General features: G+C 45.6%; 1 protein-coding gene and 18 non-coding genes across 19 annotated transcripts; all 19 read right to left on the bottom strand.

Moving 5' to 3' along the window:
- Positions 1-5: 5 nt before the first annotated feature.
- On the bottom strand, positions 6-4,885 carry LOC119164207 (uncharacterized). Its single transcript, XM_037416345.2, has one exon. The coding sequence runs from the start codon at positions 4,860-4,862 to the stop codon at positions 3,915-3,917; it is 948 nt and encodes a 315-aa protein (XP_037272242.2). The 5' UTR covers positions 4,863-4,885; the 3' UTR covers positions 6-3,914.
- Positions 4,886-5,041: 156 nt separating this feature from the next.
- TRNAT-UGU (transfer RNA threonine (anticodon UGU)) lies at positions 5,042-5,113 on the bottom strand. The gene has a single exon. It is a non-coding gene; the product is annotated as a tRNA-Thr (tRNA).
- A 307-nt stretch (positions 5,114-5,420) lies between these two features.
- On the bottom strand, positions 5,421-5,492 carry TRNAT-CGU (transfer RNA threonine (anticodon CGU)). The gene has a single exon. It is a non-coding gene; the product is annotated as a tRNA-Thr (tRNA).
- A 307-nt stretch (positions 5,493-5,799) lies between these two features.
- TRNAT-UGU (transfer RNA threonine (anticodon UGU)) lies at positions 5,800-5,871 on the bottom strand. Its single transcript has one exon. It is a non-coding gene; the product is annotated as a tRNA-Thr (tRNA).
- Positions 5,872-5,989: 118 nt separating this feature from the next.
- TRNAT-UGU (transfer RNA threonine (anticodon UGU)) lies at positions 5,990-6,061 on the bottom strand. Its single transcript has one exon. It is a non-coding gene; the product is annotated as a tRNA-Thr (tRNA).
- A 307-nt stretch (positions 6,062-6,368) lies between these two features.
- On the bottom strand, positions 6,369-6,440 carry TRNAT-UGU (transfer RNA threonine (anticodon UGU)). Its single transcript has one exon. It is a non-coding gene; the product is annotated as a tRNA-Thr (tRNA).
- A 498-nt stretch (positions 6,441-6,938) lies between these two features.
- On the bottom strand, positions 6,939-7,010 carry TRNAT-CGU (transfer RNA threonine (anticodon CGU)). The gene has a single exon. It is a non-coding gene; the product is annotated as a tRNA-Thr (tRNA).
- A 117-nt stretch (positions 7,011-7,127) lies between these two features.
- Positions 7,128-7,199, bottom strand: TRNAT-CGU (transfer RNA threonine (anticodon CGU)). Its single transcript has one exon. It is a non-coding gene; the product is annotated as a tRNA-Thr (tRNA).
- A 1,154-nt stretch (positions 7,200-8,353) lies between these two features.
- TRNAT-UGU (transfer RNA threonine (anticodon UGU)) lies at positions 8,354-8,425 on the bottom strand. Its single transcript has one exon. It is a non-coding gene; the product is annotated as a tRNA-Thr (tRNA).
- A 307-nt stretch (positions 8,426-8,732) lies between these two features.
- On the bottom strand, positions 8,733-8,804 carry TRNAT-CGU (transfer RNA threonine (anticodon CGU)). The gene has a single exon. It is a non-coding gene; the product is annotated as a tRNA-Thr (tRNA).
- Positions 8,805-9,111: 307 nt separating this feature from the next.
- TRNAT-UGU (transfer RNA threonine (anticodon UGU)) lies at positions 9,112-9,183 on the bottom strand. Its single transcript has one exon. It is a non-coding gene; the product is annotated as a tRNA-Thr (tRNA).
- Positions 9,184-9,301: 118 nt separating this feature from the next.
- On the bottom strand, positions 9,302-9,373 carry TRNAT-UGU (transfer RNA threonine (anticodon UGU)). The gene has a single exon. It is a non-coding gene; the product is annotated as a tRNA-Thr (tRNA).
- Positions 9,374-9,680: 307 nt separating this feature from the next.
- TRNAT-UGU (transfer RNA threonine (anticodon UGU)) lies at positions 9,681-9,752 on the bottom strand. Its single transcript has one exon. It is a non-coding gene; the product is annotated as a tRNA-Thr (tRNA).
- Positions 9,753-10,250: 498 nt separating this feature from the next.
- Positions 10,251-10,322, bottom strand: TRNAT-CGU (transfer RNA threonine (anticodon CGU)). The gene has a single exon. It is a non-coding gene; the product is annotated as a tRNA-Thr (tRNA).
- A 117-nt stretch (positions 10,323-10,439) lies between these two features.
- Positions 10,440-10,511, bottom strand: TRNAT-CGU (transfer RNA threonine (anticodon CGU)). The gene has a single exon. It is a non-coding gene; the product is annotated as a tRNA-Thr (tRNA).
- A 1,344-nt stretch (positions 10,512-11,855) lies between these two features.
- On the bottom strand, positions 11,856-11,927 carry TRNAT-CGU (transfer RNA threonine (anticodon CGU)). Its single transcript has one exon. It is a non-coding gene; the product is annotated as a tRNA-Thr (tRNA).
- Positions 11,928-17,175: 5,248 nt separating this feature from the next.
- Positions 17,176-17,247, bottom strand: TRNAT-CGU (transfer RNA threonine (anticodon CGU)). Its single transcript has one exon. It is a non-coding gene; the product is annotated as a tRNA-Thr (tRNA).
- A 116-nt stretch (positions 17,248-17,363) lies between these two features.
- On the bottom strand, positions 17,364-17,435 carry TRNAT-CGU (transfer RNA threonine (anticodon CGU)). The gene has a single exon. It is a non-coding gene; the product is annotated as a tRNA-Thr (tRNA).
- A 118-nt stretch (positions 17,436-17,553) lies between these two features.
- On the bottom strand, positions 17,554-17,625 carry TRNAT-UGU (transfer RNA threonine (anticodon UGU)). The gene has a single exon. It is a non-coding gene; the product is annotated as a tRNA-Thr (tRNA).
- Between the last annotated feature and the right edge of the window lie 7 nt (positions 17,626-17,632).

The following is a 17,632-nucleotide window of genomic DNA, read 5'->3' as shown; positions in this document are numbered from 1 at the left end:
AGCTATAGCTTTTTTTTTCTTTATTGCCTGCTTAGACGTACACATAGAAACACAAATACAGTCAGGGAACACAAGTAATAATGCAAGGCACATAAGACATAGATACATAAATGGGCATGGGTAAAAGGAGACACCAAACTTTGGCTGGCGTGTAATGGCTAAAATCGTCTCATGTTCATGAGTGGCTCGATCCTCGATACCCATTCAGGTATCGGATCTAAAGATTTATGTGCTTCCAGGAACCTGCCCACTGATTCGCGGAAGTACTCTTGTGCCGATCTTGCATCTATATCTACATGTCGTGCGGCCATGCAGGCCTTCCATATGCAGTGCAAACCCAGTAGCATAACAGCATCAAACGGGACACCTTCTTCGTTGTCCACAGTTAGGAAACGAATTCCTTGTGGGTCTAAAGGGAGGTCTTTCTTTAGCGTTCTTTGTAATATATCCCAGAAGAACACGCCTTCCCAGCATTCTAAGAAGACGTGCTCAATGGTTTCAGGCTTTCTGCATAAAAAACAGTGCACTCCCCATGGTACATACATTCCTTTTTCCTGTAGCCATGTTTTTACCTCTAGTGTCCCGGTGTGCAATCTGAAGAAAAAGGACTTGGCTCCTGGAGCTACATACATATGTTTGACACGCTTCAGGACATCACTTCCAGACTTGGCACTATATATTGTGCGATACAAAGGCACGGGAAGTAGTATATCCACAAGATCTTTGTATAGCTTCCTTCGTTTCACTCCCGCCAGATATTCGCATGAGAATCGAGCACGCAAAAACTTATAAGCCATCACAACCTCCTTCAAAAAACCGAAAACCCCGCCTTCAATACATTCGGTGGATACCACAAAGTCCGGCACAAGTTTGCAAAGTCTGAGCTGTAATACAGTGCGCAAAAAGGGGTCCTTCACATCCCTAAGGAAGCAGAACCGGTTCACTATTTGCCTCAGGAATAAGTGCGACAGGCTAAGACCTCCATGACGTACACGTCGGAACAAGTTGGTGCGGCTTGTCCTCTCCCAACTCGATCCCCAAACAAAAACAGCCAGAATTCTGTGGAGCTTTTGTATGTTAATGCGTGAGCAGTGCAAAACACTCAACACATACCAAAGTTTAGTAATGAAAAACACATTACACACCGTGGTACGTGCAAACATAGACAATTCCGAGCCCTTTGTCCTCTCAGTCCTTCCACGCATTTCCGCAACTTGGTTCTGCCAGTATGGTTCACTGTCCCGGTAAAACTCTAAAGGAACGCCTAGGTATTTCGTGGGAGTGGAAATCCATTGAATGTTGGCAAAGGTACTGGGTTTCATTGTCCATGCTCCATGCCAGATTCCGAGGATCTTGCCCCAGTTAACTGCACTGCCACTAGTAACACAATAACGCTTCACAATTTCCACAGTTTTCATGATACTGGCGTGGTCCCCACAAAACACCGCGATGTCGCCCGCATAAGCGAGTAGTTTTACCTCCGCTTGCTGCATTTTAAAGCCATTGATACAGTTAGCCCGTATTACGCTGAGGCACAAGGGCTCAATATATAAAGCGAAAAGTAACGGCGATAGTGGGCACCCCTGGCGCACCGACCGCTGCACTTCGATAAGCTCTCCTACTGACTTATTTATTATCAACCTTGTCGTGCAACCCCTGTACGCCATTGCGACACCTTCCATGATAACAGATCCTACGTTCACGTACTCCAGAATGGCAAATAGTATGTCGTGCGGTACCCGGTCGAACGCCTTTTCCAGATCCAACTGGAGCATTGCGACCTTCTTGCACAATACGTCACAACACTCCAGTATGCTTCTCGCCGTATGAATGTTCGTGAAAATGGTTCGTTCCTTGATACCGCACGTCTGGTGTGGTCCAACTATATCTTTCACTACTGTTTGCAGTCTTTTAGCCAACACTTTCATGAATATCTTATAGTCGACGTTCGCTAAGCTGATAGGGCGATATGCTGTTACCCGCTTTAATGTGTCGCGATCATCTGTTTTCGGGATAAGAACTGTGTGTGTGGACAGGAATGAAGGTGGTAGTCGTTTGCGCTCATATGCATCGTCTAAAATTGCGGCCAGTATAGGGGCTACTTCGTACTTGAACGCCTTATAAAAATCGGCTCCTAGCCCGTCGGGCCCGGGAGATTTCCCACGTTTCAAATCGTATATCGCCACCGCAATCTCATCGGCCGTAATACGGCGCTCTAACATTTCCTTTGAGCTATCGTCAATCTTTGGCATTAAAGGCATGAATTCCGTCTCGAAACCCTGTGCGTCCACCGGACAACGCGCGAACAGCTTTCTGTAGAACGCTGTGAACACGTGTTCGATGCCGCTCTGATCATATAAGATAACACCGTCTTGTTCCACTTCGTGAATCTCGTTCCGGTGGGCCCACTTTTTTTCCTTTGCGAGGGCTCGTTTAGTTGGCGCCTCGCCTGTTATCGTTGCTTCTACTCTAGCTCGCACCAACGCCCCCCGATAGCGTTCGATATCAGCCTGCTCAAGTTTTTGCTTCAGTGTGTTAATGTCGTCTTTGAACGTCCCAGGCGATAGGCTTTCTTCATAAGTTAGCATTTGCAAGCTTTGCCGCAGGTTTTCCTCGTACTTATTCTTTTCGTGCTTTAAAGCGCTGGCTCGTTCAAGTGCCTTCAATTTAGCTGTTTGCTTAAATGTTTCCCATTTCTCACATATTGTTGTGTTTGTCTGGTTCTTTATCTCTTCGAGCAGGGCTAACACTTTCTCACAGAAAACCTCATCCTCCAAAATTTTAGCATTAAGTTTCCATAATTCCCACGCAAACTTATTTCGGTTTTTCGCTTTCTTATTAACATCGAACATGACTAGACAGTGGTCACTGAATGACACCGATTGCACACGATATTCTTGCGCAAGTGCTATCAATTCAGCCGGAACATACACTCTGTCCAGTCGGGCGTGGCTGGCTGCTTGGAAATGCGTGAAGCGCACAATGCGGTCGCACTCCAAGCAGTCCGCCACGTCCTCAAGCCCGTATTCATCAATTAATTCGCGAAGCTCAGCCGTGCTGGCGTCTCTATACGCTGTACCACTTGATTTATCACGCGCTGCCAGTACACAATTAAAGTCCCCCATCAGTACCAGGTTCCTTTCGACGTTGCAGTAATTTCTGACACTCTCGAAGAAATGTCTTCGTTCGTCGAGCAAATTAGGAGCATAAAGGCATATCACTCGCCATTCAACTGAACCATAACGAAAATCACACAAAACCATGCGCCCCGCCAAATCTGACCTCACGCCGCTCACTTCAAGGCCTGGGTGTTGGCGCACAAAAAGAACGCACCCCGCGGATTGCCCTATGGCGTGACTCACACCCGCGTAGTACATTGACATGAAAGGTAGCACCATACTCTTGGTCTCATCTTCACTTCCAATTTTGGTTTCTTGTATGGCAATGATGTCTAAATCATGTTCGATCACCAGTCTATACAACTGTCGTTGTTTTCTCCTCGCCGCAAGCCCTCGAACATTGATTGTAGCAAATCGCAAGGATTTATCTAGCAGCGCCATTTGAATAATTAATAATAGAGACCCAGAGTATGGGCTTATGCTCTGTCTACACAAGACCTTGGGGCCCGCGACATAGGTCGGGGCTTACACAGCTTACTGCTACGTGACCGGGGGCGGTGGCGGCGGCTTCGTCGTCGCCGTCAGCCTCCGATCCTGTGGGATGTTCGGCCGTGGCCGCACTGTCGGTCGACGTACAGGGGTTGCTTTTGCTGGAGGTTCATCGCGACTGCTTGCGTCGAAAGATTCGCTCTCTCCCTCGGCGCCTTCGTGTGATCGCTTATTCGTCGTGGTGCCCTCCTTGGAAATGTCCATTTCCTCCACTACTTCCCTGTTGACCTCTTCTGTCACGTTGCTTTAGTCCTCCTGCGTCTGCAGTGCTTCCGAGGAATCATTTTTCACCAACAATGTATCTTCAGCTTTGAGGTTCGTCGACTTTACGTGAGCACTCTCACCGGAGATTTGCTCAGCTGGCACGCTGTCCATCGTAGCACTTTCTGCCTCCGCTCTCGCTGCTGCCTCGGAATCTGCTTCGTCCATTAGGAGCTCCGAAGTGTCGTCGCTTCCCACGGGCCCTGCAACACTGGCGTAGGTACGCACGCATTCCGACTCGTTGTGTCCAAAGCGATGACACAACGTGCACCGTGGTACCTTACAGTCCCGACGAATGTGTCCAGTGCACTGGCAACGAAGGCATAGCGGTGCCCTTCCCGGCACCACCACGAGAGCCAGCTCACCAGCAATCCTTATTTGATGGGGTAAATCTTCTGGCTTGACTCCCGCCTTAAGTGTCATCGTCACATTTCGCGTCGTTGACGCCTTGTCAGTCACACCACTGACCTTCCACCGTTCCTTGATAATGTCCGTCACTCTGCCATAGTTCAGGAAGGCCGCTCGCACGTCGTCGTCCGGTACGGTAGGCAGGAGCCAGTGCAGCTTCAACCGAAGCTCCTGGTTCGATGGATCGATGAGGAGGCAACGCTGGCCCTTCGCTTTCACTTCCGCTTTTTCCAGCAGCCTCTTCGCACCTTCGGCACATTTGAACGTGACGGCCCAAACGTGATTCATTTGATACGCCCCCAAGGCCGTAACCTCGGAGAGCAGTTTCAAATCACTCAGCGTATCCCTGAAGTCTTCTACACGGTAGGGCCGTGCCCTCACATCCGCGTGCACAAAAACAGTATTCAAAACCAGACGTCCTGAAGGCAGACTAGGCAGAACAACGCGATACTCGTTATCCGAGGCAGCTATCACCCTGTTTCCGCGGCCAGAAACGGCCGCTGATACCGCTCCGACGGAGCCCATTCCAAACGCGTCCGCTCGCTATCGCGGCCCGAAGTGGAATCCACCACTGAGCTATAGCGGCCGGTGACAGCGTCCAACCAACAGTTACATGAATGCACAGCTGACGCTATACGAGGAAAAACTAGTTCCTTGTTATGCGAACGTTCATGAGTTACCATAAAAATAATAAAAGTAACTAATGCCGCCAGTGAGGTTTGAACTCACGACCCCTGGTTTACAAGACCAGTGCTCTACCACTGAGCTATAGCGGCCGATGAAGTGTCCAACAAACAGTTGCATCAAAGCACAGCCGTTGCTATACGAAGTAAAACTGCTTCCTCGTTATCCGAACGTTCATGAGTACTCATAAAAACAATAAAAATATATAAGGCCGTCAGTGAGGTTTAAACTCACGACCCCTGGTTTATGCGACCAGTGCTCTACCACTGAGTTATAGTGGCCGGTGAAAGTGTCCAACCAACAGTTGCATCAAAGCACAGCAGTTGGTATACGTGAAAAAACTTGTTCCTCGTTATCCGAACGTTCATGAATAACCATAAAAATAATAAAAATAACTAATGCCGCCAGTGAGGCTTGAACTCACAAACACTGGTTTACGAGACCAGTGCTCTACCAATGAGCTATAGCGGCCTGTGAAACCGTCCAGCCAACAGTTGCATCAAAGCACAGCTGTTGCTATACGAGGGAAAACTGGTTCCTCGTTATCCGAAAGTTTATGAGTACCCATAAAAATAATAAAAGAACTAATTCCGCCAGTGAGGTTAGAACTCACGACGCCTGGTTTACGAGACCAGTGCTGTACCACTGAGCTATAGCAGCCGGTGAAAGCGTCCAACCAACAGTTACATCAGAGCACAGCTGTCGCTATACGAGGGAAAACTGGTTTCTCGTTATCCGAACGTTCATGAGTATCCATAAAAATAATCAAAATAACTAATGCCGCCAGTGAGGTTTGAACTCACGACCCCTGGTTTACAAGACCAGTGCTCTACCACTGAGCTATAGCGGCCGGTGACCGCGTCCAACCAACAGTTACATCAAAGCACAGCTGACGCTATGCGAGGGAAAACTGGTTCCTCGTTATCCGAACGTTCATGAGTAACCATAAAAATAATCAAAATAACTAATGCCGCCAGTGAGGTTTGAACTCACGACCCCTGGTTTACAAGACCAGTGCTCTACCACTGAGCTATAGCGGCCGATGAAAGTGTCCAACCAACATTTGCATCAAAGCACAGCTATCGCCATACGAGGGAAAACTGGTTCCTCGTTATCCGAAAGTTTATGAGTACCCATAAAAGTAATAAAGGAACTAATTCCATCAGTGAGGTTAGAACTCACGACCCCTGGTTTACGAGACCAGTGCTCTACCACTGAGCTATAGCGGCCGGTGAAAGAGTCCAACCAACAGTTACTTCAAAGCACAGCAGTCGGTATACGAGAGAAAACTTGTTTCTCAATATCTGAACGATCATGAGAACCCATAAAAATAATGAAAATAACAAATGCCGCCAGTGAGGTTTGAACTCACGACCCCTGGTTTACAAGACCAGTGCTCTACCACTGATCTATAGCGGCCGGTGAAATCGTCCAACCAACAGTTGCATCAAAGCACAGCCGTTGCTATACGAGGTAAAACTGGTTCCTCGTTATCCGAACGTTCATGAGTACTCATAAAAACAATAAAAATATATAATGCCGTCAGTGAGGTTTAAATTCACGACCCCTGGTTTATGAGACCAGTGCTCTACCACTGAGCTATAGCGGCCGGTGAAAGTGCCCAACCAACAGTTGCATCAAAGCACAGCAGTTGGTATACGTGTAAAAACTTGTTCCTCGTTATCCGAACGTTGATGAGTAACCATAAAAATAATAAAAAAAACTAATGCCGCCAGTGAGGTTTCAGCTCACGACCCCTGGTTTACGAGACCAGTGCTCTACCACTGAGCTATAGCGGCCGATGAACGTGTCCAACCAACATTTGCATCAAAGCACAGCTGTCGCATTACGAGGAAAAACTGGTTCCTCGTTATCCGAACGTTCACGAATAACCATAAAAATAATAAAAATAACTAATGCCGCCTGTGAGGTTTGAACTCACGACCCCTGGTTTACGAGACCAGTGCTCTACCACTGAGCTATAGCGGCTGGTGAAAGCGTCCAACCAACAGTTGCATCAAAGCACAGCTGTTGCTATACGAGAGAAACCTGGTTCCTCGTTATCCGAACGGGTTTGAGTACCCATAAAAATAATAAAGGAACTAATACCGCCAGTGAGGTTTGAACTCATGACCTCTGGTTTACGAGACCAGTGCTCTACCACTGAGCTATTGCGGCCGATGAAAGCGTCCAACCAACAGTTGCATCAACGCACAGCAGTCTGTATACGAGAGAAACCTTTTTCCTCAATATCCAAACGATCACGAATACCCATAAAAATAATGAAAATAACAAATGCCGCCAGTGAGGTTTGAACTCAAGACCCCTGGTTTACAGCAGTCTGTAACTTCGTATAAATACTTGGGGATTCATATAACATCTGACTTGAACTGGAAACATCATATTACCTATGTTATTAACAATAGCAACCGTATGCTAGGGTACCTACGACGCAACTTTAGCCGTGCTCCTCAAGCCGTGAAACTAACCATGTATAAAACACTAGTTCGTCCAAAACTTGAATATGCATGCTCCATTTGGGATCCTTTTCAACTGAACATGACTCACTCGCTTGAAATGGTACAGAATAACGCAGCACGCTTCATTCTATCTAACTACCATCGCACTAGCAGTATTACGTCAATGAAACAGAGCCTTTCACTACAGTCACTTGAATCACGTCGCAAAGCATCTCGTCTCATACTTTTTCACAAGATAATCAATCATCCACTTTTGAAAGCTCAGTTCATTACCACTCCTGCCTATTGCTCAGCTCGTTTAGATCATCAACATAAGGTACACGTCATCAGCTGCCGCACTAACACTTTTCATCATTCCTTCGTCCCACGCACATCCAACGACTGGAACCACCTTCCCTCAGACATGGTTTCCATTTCAAGTCACGACTTGTTCTCATCTACAGTACAGAATTACTTACGTGATGACACGTGAAGTGTATATTGTACATATATATTTTTGTACTCTGTTGCCCCATTCTGATGATACTTACACGCACATTCATTGTACTGCCTAACATCAAATTTTCATGTTTTGTAAATTTTATTATTTTGATGTTACTATGTTTGCTCTTGGTTATAGTTTTTTTTTTCTGTACCCCACTCCCCTCTGTAAAGCTATGTGCGATTGAGGGTAAAATAAATAAATAAATAAATAAATAAATAAGACCAGTGCTCTACAACTGAGCTATAGCGGCCTGTGAAAGCGTCCAGCTAACAGTTACATGAAAGCACAGCTGACGCTATACGAGGGAAAACTAGTTCCTCGTTATCTGAACGTTCATGAGTAACCATAAAAATAACAAAAATAACTAATGCCGCCAGTGAGGTTTGAACTCACGACCCCTGGTTTACAAGACCAGTGCTCTACCACTGAGCTATAGCGGCCGATGAAGTGTCCAACAAACAGTTGCATCAAAGCACAGCCGTTGCTATACGAAGTAAAACTGCTTCCTCGTTATCCGAACGTTCATGAGTACTCATAAAAACAATAAAAATATATAAGGCCGTCAGTGAGGTTTAAACTCACGACCCCTGGTTTATGCGACCAGTGCTCTACCACTGAGTTATAGTGGCCGGTGAAAGTGTCCAACCAACAGTTGCATCAAAGCACAGCAGTTGGTATACGTGAAAAAACTTGTTCCTCGTTATCCGAACGTTCATGAATAACCATAAAAATAATAAAAATAACTAATGCCGCCAGTGAGGCTTGAACTCACAAACACTGGTTTACGAGACCAGTGCTCTACCAATGAGCTATAGCGGCCTGTGAAACCGTCCAGCCAACAGTTGCATCAAAGCACAGCTGTTGCTATACGAGGGAAAACTGGTTCCTCGTTATCCGAAAGTTTATGAGTACCCATAAAAATAATAAAAGAACTAATTCCGCCAGTGAGGTTAGAACTCACGACGCCTGGTTTACGAGACCAGTGCTGTACCACTGAGCTATAGCAGCCGGTGAAAGCGTCCAACCAACAGTTACATCAGAGCACAGCTGTCGCTATACGAGGGAAAACTGGTTTCTCGTTATCCGAACGTTCATGAGTATCCATAAAAATAATCAAAATAACTAATGCCGCCAGTGAGGTTTGAACTCACGACCCCTGGTTTACAAGACCAGTGCTCTACCACTGAGCTATAGCGGCCGGTGACCGCGTCCAACCAACAGTTACATCAAAGCACAGCTGACGCTATGCGAGGGAAAACTGGTTCCTCGTTATCCGAACGTTCATGAGTAACCATAAAAATAATCAAAATAACTAATGCCGCCAGTGAGGTTTGAACTCACGACCCCTGGTTTACAAGACCAGTGCTCTACCACTGAGCTATAGCGGCCGATGAAAGTGTCCAACCAACATTTGCATCAAAGCACAGCTATCGCCATACGAGGGAAAACTGGTTCCTCGTTATCCGAAAGTTTATGAGTACCCATAAAAGTAATAAAGGAACTAATTCCATCAGTGAGGTTAGAACTCACGACCCCTGGTTTACGAGACCAGTGCTCTACCACTGAGCTATAGCGGCCGGTGAAAGAGTCCAACCAACAGTTACTTCAAAGCACAGCAGTCGGTATACGAGAGAAAACTTGTTTCTCAATATCTGAACGATCATGAGAACCCATAAAAATAATGAAAATAACAAATGCCGCCAGTGAGGTTTGAACTCACGACCCCTGGTTTACAAGACCAGTGCTCTACCACTGATCTATAGCGGCCGGTGAAATCGTCCAACCAACAGTTGCATCAAAGCACAGCCGTTGCTATACGAGGTAAAACTGGTTCCTCGTTATCCGAACGTTCATGAGTACTCATAAAAACAATAAAAATATATAATGCCGTCAGTGAGGTTTAAATTCACGACCCCTGGTTTATGAGACCAGTGCTCTACCACTGAGCTATAGCGGCCGGTGAAAGTGCCCAACCAACAGTTGCATCAAAGCACAGCAGTTGGTATACGTGTAAAAACTTGTTCCTCGTTATCCGAACGTTGATGAGTAACCATAAAAATAATAAAAAAAACTAATGCCGCCAGTGAGGTTTCAGCTCACGACCCCTGGTTTACGAGACCAGTGCTCTACCACTGAGCTATAGCGGCCGATGAACGTGTCCAACCAACATTTGCATCAAAGCACAGCTGTCGCATTACGAGGAAAAACTGGTTCCTCGTTATCCGAACGTTCACGAATAACCATAAAAATAATAAAAATAACTAATGCCGCCTGTGAGGTTTGAACTCACGACCCCTGGTTTACGAGACCAGTGCTCTACCACTGAGCTATAGCGGCTGGTGAAAGCGTCCAACCAACAGTTGCATCAAAGCACAGCTGTTGCTATACGAGAGAAACCTGGTTCCTCGTTATCCGAACGGGTTTGAGTACCCATAAAAATAATAAAGGAACTAATACCGCCAGTGAGGTTTGAACTCATGACCTCTGGTTTACGAGACCAGTGCTCTACCACTGAGCTATTGCGGCCGATGAAAGCGTCCAACCAACAGTTGCATCAACGCACAGCAGTCTGTATACGAGAGAAACCTTTTTCCTCAATATCCAAACGATCACGAATACCCATAAAAATAATGAAAATAACAAATGCCGCCAGTGAGGTTTGAACTCAAGACCCCTGGTTTACAGCAGTCTGTAACTTCGTATAAATACTTGGGGATTCATATAACATCTGACTTGAACTGGAAACATCATATTACCTATGTTATTAACAATAGCAACCGTATGCTAGGGTACCTACGACGCAACTTTAGCCGTGCTCCTCAAGCCGTGAAACTAACCATGTATAAAACACTAGTTCGTCCAAAACTTGAATATGCATGCTCCATTTGGGATCCTTTTCAACTGAACATGACTCACTCGCTTGAAATGGTACAGAATAACGCAGCACGCTTCATTCTATCTAACTACCATCGCACTAGCAGTATTACGTCAATGAAACAGAGCCTTTCACTACAGTCACTTGAATCACGTCGCAAAGCATCTCGTCTCATACTTTTTCACAAGATAATCAATCATCCACTTTTGAAAGCTCAGTTCATTACCACTCCTGCCTATTGCTCAGCTCGTTTAGATCATCAACATAAGGTACACGTCATCAGCTGCCGCACTAACACTTTTCATCATTCCTTCGTCCCACGCACATCCAACGACTGGAACCACCTTCCCTCAGACATGGTTTCCATTTCAAGTCACGACTTGTTCTCATCTACAGTACAGAATTACTTACGTGATGACACGTGAAGTGTATATTGTACATATATATTTTTGTACTCTGTTGCCCCATTCTGATGATACTTACACGCACATTCATTGTACTGCCTAACATCAAATTTTCATGTTTTGTAAATTTTATTATTTTGATGTTACTATGTTTGCTCTTGGTTATAGTTTTTTTTTTCTGTACCCCACTCCCCTCTGTAAAGCTATGTGCGATTGAGGGTAAAATAAATAAATAAATAAATAAATAAATAAGACCAGTGCTCTACAACTGAGCTATAGCGGCCTGTGAAAGCGTCCAGCTAACAGTTACATGAAAGCACAGCTGACGCTATACGAGGGAAAACTAGTTCCTCGTTATCTGAACGTTCATGAGTAACCATAAAAATAACAAAAATAACTAATGCCGCCAGTGAGGTTTGAACTCACGACCCCTGGTTTACAAGACCAGTGCTCTACTACTGAGCTATAGCATTCGATGAAAGTGTCCAACCAACATTTGCATTAAAGCACAGCTGTTGGTATACGTGAAAAAACTTGTTCCTCGTTATCCGAACGTTGATGAGTAACCATAAAAATAATAAAAATAACTAATGCCGCCAGTGAGGTTTGAACTCACGACCCCTGGTTTACGAGACCAGTGCTCTACCACTGAGCTATAGCGGCCGATGAACGTGTCCAACCAACATTTGCATCAAAGCACAGCTGTCGCCATACGAGGAAAAACTGGTTCCTCGTTATCCGAACGTTCATGAATAACCATAAAAATAATAAAAATAACTAATGCCGCCAGTGAGGCTTGAACTCACCAACCCTGGTTCACGATACCAGTGCTCTACCACTGAGCTATAGCGGTTTTTTTTTTCTTTATTGCCTGCTTCCCAAACAGTACAAATCAATATAAGAATACAGTGCAGTGTCACGTGTAAAAGTGCTGTCACATCTTCCAGCACATGGGGGTTAAAAAGGCAGACGCTTTATGCCCACTAACTTATCTAAACATGGCAACCACTCTGGCTTATCTTGTGCCTCGTATGCAGTCATCAAATACTGTACACTTTCTATGAAGTACTCTCGAGCGGGCCGAGGATTCACGTCTACGTTTCGCACTGCCATCCGTGTTCGCCACACACTGTGAAGAACCAATACCATGAACATATCGTAGGGCACACCGCCTACATTTATGACTGGCAAAAAACGGATGCCATACTGTGTAACTGGCAGGTCTTTCTTCAGGGTCCTTTGAAGGATGTCCCAGAGAAAGACTGCATCAGTACAGTCTAGAAAGATGTGGTCAACTGTCTCAAGTTTTCTGCAGATAATGCAATCAACTGACGGGACGAATATTCCTTTTTCTCGGAGCCATGGATTGGTAGGGAGTGTGCCGCTGTGAAGTTTGAAAAAGAATGTCTTCATTGATGGTCTAATTGGCATCTTCTTCACTCTTTTGAAGACGTCATCCCCGGGCCCATTAGGGTACAATGTTCTATACAGAGGCTCTGGCAACATGGTTTCTACAAGGTCCTTGTACAGTCTTTTTCGCGAAACCCTAGCGCTATACTCCATAGAAAATCGCACTCTCAATATTTCCATAGCAGCAATCACTTCTTTCATGTACCCCTTAGGTCTTTTTGTCACCCCATTGACAGTGGTTACAATGAAATCAGGCAAAAAATGGGACAGCCGCACATGTATCAACGTTCTCAAAAACGATCATCTTGATCTCGTAAAAAAACAAACCTAGATAATATCTGTCTCAGGAACAAGTGTACAAGACCAAGCCCCCCACTTTTCACAGAACGGAACAGATTTGTTCGGCTTGTCCTTTCCCACGTGGACGCCCAGATAAACACTGCGATCACTCTGTGTAGCTTTTGTACAGCAACACGTGACATGAATAGCACTTGTAAAACATACCATACTCGTGAAATAAGAAATATGTTGCTCACTGTTGACCTCGTAAACATTGAGAAATCGCGCCCACCCCACGTTTTTGTCTTGTCTCTTAGTTGCTCTGTCTCTTGTTTCCAATATTCTGTTGTGTCTCTGTAGTGTTGGAGAGGTACCCCTAAGTACTTGTCAGGTATAACCTTCCATGTAATGCTTTCAAATATTGATGGTGTGTTCTGCCAATTTCCGTGCCATATTCCAAGACATTTACTCCAGTTGACTCTACTATCAGTTCAATCACAGAAGAATTTCACATCGTTTAGTGCTTCTCTAATACTCTCCCGATCTTTGCAGAACACAGCAATATCATCGGCGTAACTAAGTATTTTGACCTCTGCAGACATCAAATGAAACCCCCGCACCTGATCATTCTGTATCACTTTCTGGCATAGAGGTTCTAAATAGATAGCAAAAAGCAGTGCCGATGCAGGGCATCCTTGTTTTACACTCGATAAGACTTGTATATTATCACTAAGCTGTTTGTTTATTACAATTTTTGTAGTGCATCCCGCGTACGCCATTCGGACCCCTTCCAACACCACAGACCCTATATTGACATAGTCGAGAATGCTGAAAAGTATGTCATGGTTCACGCGGTCAAATGCCTTCTCGAGATCGATTTGTAGCATAGCTACTTTACCGTCAAACTCATCGCAGCATTCTAACATATTTCGGGCTATATGAATGTTCGTCATAATTGTTCTGCCTTTTATGCCACAAGTCTGATGTGGTCCGACTATTTTTCTAATCACTGTTTGAATTCGCCTGGCCAAAACACCCATGAATATTTTGTAGTCAACATTCGCTAGGGTTATGGGTCTGTAGGATGTGACGGACAGCTGTTTCCTGGGATCTTCAGTTTTTGGGATTAACACGATGTGTGTTCTCCGAAAAGATATTGGTAACTCTTTCCTCGCGTATGCCTCATCTAACACATTCCACAAAGCTTCTGCCACAAGATTTTTAAATTTCTTATAGAATGCTACACCTAGTCCATCTGGACCGGGTGTTTTACCGTTTTTCATTTTTTCAATGGTGATTTCGATTTCTCTGACCGTGATGGGTGCTTCTAATCTCGCTTTTACGTCATCCTCAAGCTTCGGCATAAGTGACAAGAAACGCCGACTATACGTACTCGTGTCCGCTCTGACGCCTCCCAACAGTTCTTGGAAATATTCCACAAACGCGTGCTCAATCTCGTTTTTATCTGTGGTGACTTCATTTTTGTGTTCTATCGCCCTTATCTCGTTTCTTGTCGCGTAGCTCTTTTCATCCGTGACGGCACGTTTTGTGGGAACCTCGCCACACCATAATCTTTCTGCGCGTGCGCGTACCACCGCTCCTCTGTACCTTTCCGTATCTACGGCTTCTAATTCTTGTTTCCCTCTTCTTATTTCTTTACTGCGCTCTCCTGGTTGCGCGCATTCTTGACATAGCAAAAAATCAGGCTCACATTGCAGTTGTCTTTCATTTTCAGGTTAGTGCGTTTTATTGAAACTGATCTTCCAATTGCTTCTATTTTTACTTTTTCCTTGAAGCACTCCCATGTGTAAATTGAACTACTTGCGTCACCTTTCGCCACTTCTTTTAATTCCTTTTCAGCATTTTCTACAAACTTCTCATCCTCGAGTAGCTTTTCATTTAACTTCCAGAGTCCCCAATTGAATTGGGGCTTTTCTTTTTTATTAATGGTGAACATTACTAGACTATGGTCACTAAATGAAACATTCTTCACTGCGTAGCCCTGGCACATAGGAAGCAGCGACGTAGACACGTATGCTCTGTCAAGTCTAGCTTTACTGTTGAGCTGGTAATGCGCATAGTGAGTACCCTGCGCCAGTACATATCCTACGTCATCCAAGTTCCGCTCACGCGTCATTGAATCCAATACCAAGGCACTAGAGTCACGTACGAAGTTTTTACATGCCCTGTCTTCGGCATTACACACACAGTTGAAATCGCCTAGAAGTATAACTGCCTTCTCGCATGATAGATACGTATCAAGACTTTCGAAGAATATTTTCCTATCTTGTTGTCTATTTGGCGCATGTACGCACACAACGCGCCAACTAATGCCGGAAAGAAGAAAATCACATGCAATTAATCGCCGTTCATTATCACTGTGTACACTTTTTTCGACAATGCCAATTGTGTTCCTTATAACGAGAAGACATCCGCCTGAAGTACCTACAGAATGACTCACACATATATAGTATCTGGAGCGGAAGTTCAAAAATATGGTGTCCATCTGCTCTTCAGATTCAATTTTCGTTTCCTGCACAGCGGCGATATCAACGTCATTTTCAAGAAACAACCGACGTAACTGATACTGTCGCCTTTTCGAGCGTAAACCTCTAACGTTAAAAGTTGCGACGCGTAAGGCTGACTCTATATTGAAAGCCATAATTTTTGTTTAGGGAAGGGAGTACAAAACACAGTGTTTACTATAGGTGAACGTTTCTAAAAAAACGGCTTTAGTTTTACTGAAAATTTTGCGGCATTCGGTCCAGGTTTTACAGAGGCATGGTGTGTGTAAACTCCGCTCACTTACGGGTTACTTTCCATCCGGAAAAAAAGGCACAAAAAACTCAAGTCCCAGGAAGCTTTTGCGAAGGCTGTCTGGCCTCCGCCCGTGGATTAGTCTGCAAGTTCGGCCGTGGCTTCAACGTTGGTCGCCTCATTCCTATGGTTTTTGCTGGTGGTTCTTCTCGACCAACGTCTCCGGAGGTAGTGAAGTCTTCCCCAACAATGTCTCTTGGTCGCTTTCCAGCTAGTCCACTGCCTGCGTTGTCGCTGATTTCCATGTCATCTTGCAGTGTGTCTGCGTCGCTGGGAGCCTTCACAGTCGGCAGGTGCTGTTCTCGCTTGTCTGTCGATATCGGTTTTTCTGGCTCTGGTTCGGATGCCTTGTTCTCGACCTTTTCATTGTCCATCCTACTAGGCCTGCTCAGTTTCACCAATTCTGGGGTCACCTCTTCCTTCTTCGCAGTCGCGCTCGCTGCCTCTTCAGCTTCATGCTCATCCATTAACAGCTCTGCGTGGTCGTTGCCACTCGGAGGTCCGGTGACGCTGGCATAAGACAACGTGCAGTCGTTCTCCTCGTGGCCAAATCTTCGGCAGGCACCACAGCGTGGCACAAGGCAATCTCGCCGTATGTGCCCCTTTGCTCGACAGCGTAAGCACACTGGCGCTCTGCCCGGAACAACCACCAAAGCTTGCTCACCGCTTACGTTCACTTGGTGAGGCAGGTCTTCAATTTTGACGCCCACTTTCAACCGAAGTGTCACAATACGGGTAGTGGAGCCTTTTTCGCTGATGCCGTTTACACGCCACCGCTCTCTGTTCACATCAACCACTTGGCCGTACGGCTCGAAAGCACGTCGCACATCCTCATCGAGAACATTGTACAGCAGCCAGTGCACTTTCATACGCACATCCTGGTTTGCCGGATCAATGACAAGACAGCGACAATTTTTTACCTTGATATCGCCTTGCGATAGAATCGTCTTGACAGCGTCCATGTTCTTGAACGTTACCGCCCACACGTGGCTCATCCTATATGCCCCCAAAGCAACCACTTCGGGGAGCAGTCGCAGGCTGGCCAAGGTGTCACGGAAATCTTCCACTCGATAAGGTCGGGCTCGTACGTCAGCGTGCAGAAAAACCGTATTTAAAACAATTCGTCCTGTAGGAAGAGTTGGCAAGACAACTTGATATTCCTTATCGTCATCAAAAGACCTGTTTCCGCGGCTAGTATCTGCCACAAACGCCGCTCCTCCGGAGCACATGATCCTTGCGTCCGACGCGCGTGAGTGCCGACGAAAGAATCCACTGAGCTATAGCGGCCGGTGACAGCGTCCAACCAACAGTAACATCAAAGCACAGCTGACGCTATACGAGGGAAAACTGATTCCTCGTTATCCGAATCTTCATGAGTACCCATAAAAATAAAAAAAATAACTAATGCCGCCAGTGAGGTTTGAACTCACGACCCCTCGTTTACGAGACCAGTGCTCTACCACTGAGCTATAGCGGCTGGTGAAAGCGTCCAACCAACAGTTGCATCAAAGCACAGCTGTTGCTATACGAGAGAAAACTGGTTCTCGTTATCTGAACGGGTTTGAGTACCCATAAAAATAATAAAGGAACTAATACCGCCAGTGAGGTTTGAACTCACGACCTCTGGTTTACGAGACCAGTGCTCTACCACTGAGCTATTGCGGCCGATGAAAGCGTCCAACCAACAGTTGCATCAACGCACAGCAGTCTGTATACGAGAGAAACCTTTTTCCTCAATATCCAAACGATCATGAATACCCATAAAAATAATGAAAATAACAAATGCCGCCAGTGAGGTTTGAACTCACGACCCCTGGTTTACAAGACCAGTGCTCTACCACTGAGCTATAGCGGCCTGTGAA

This window comes from Rhipicephalus microplus, chromosome 4 (genome assembly GCF_043290135.1).
Source record: "Rhipicephalus microplus isolate Deutch F79 chromosome 4, USDA_Rmic, whole genome shotgun sequence".
Lineage (NCBI taxonomy): Eukaryota > Metazoa > Arthropoda > Arachnida > Ixodida > Ixodidae > Rhipicephalus > Rhipicephalus microplus.
This window is presented reverse-complemented; position numbering and strand designations above follow the sequence as displayed.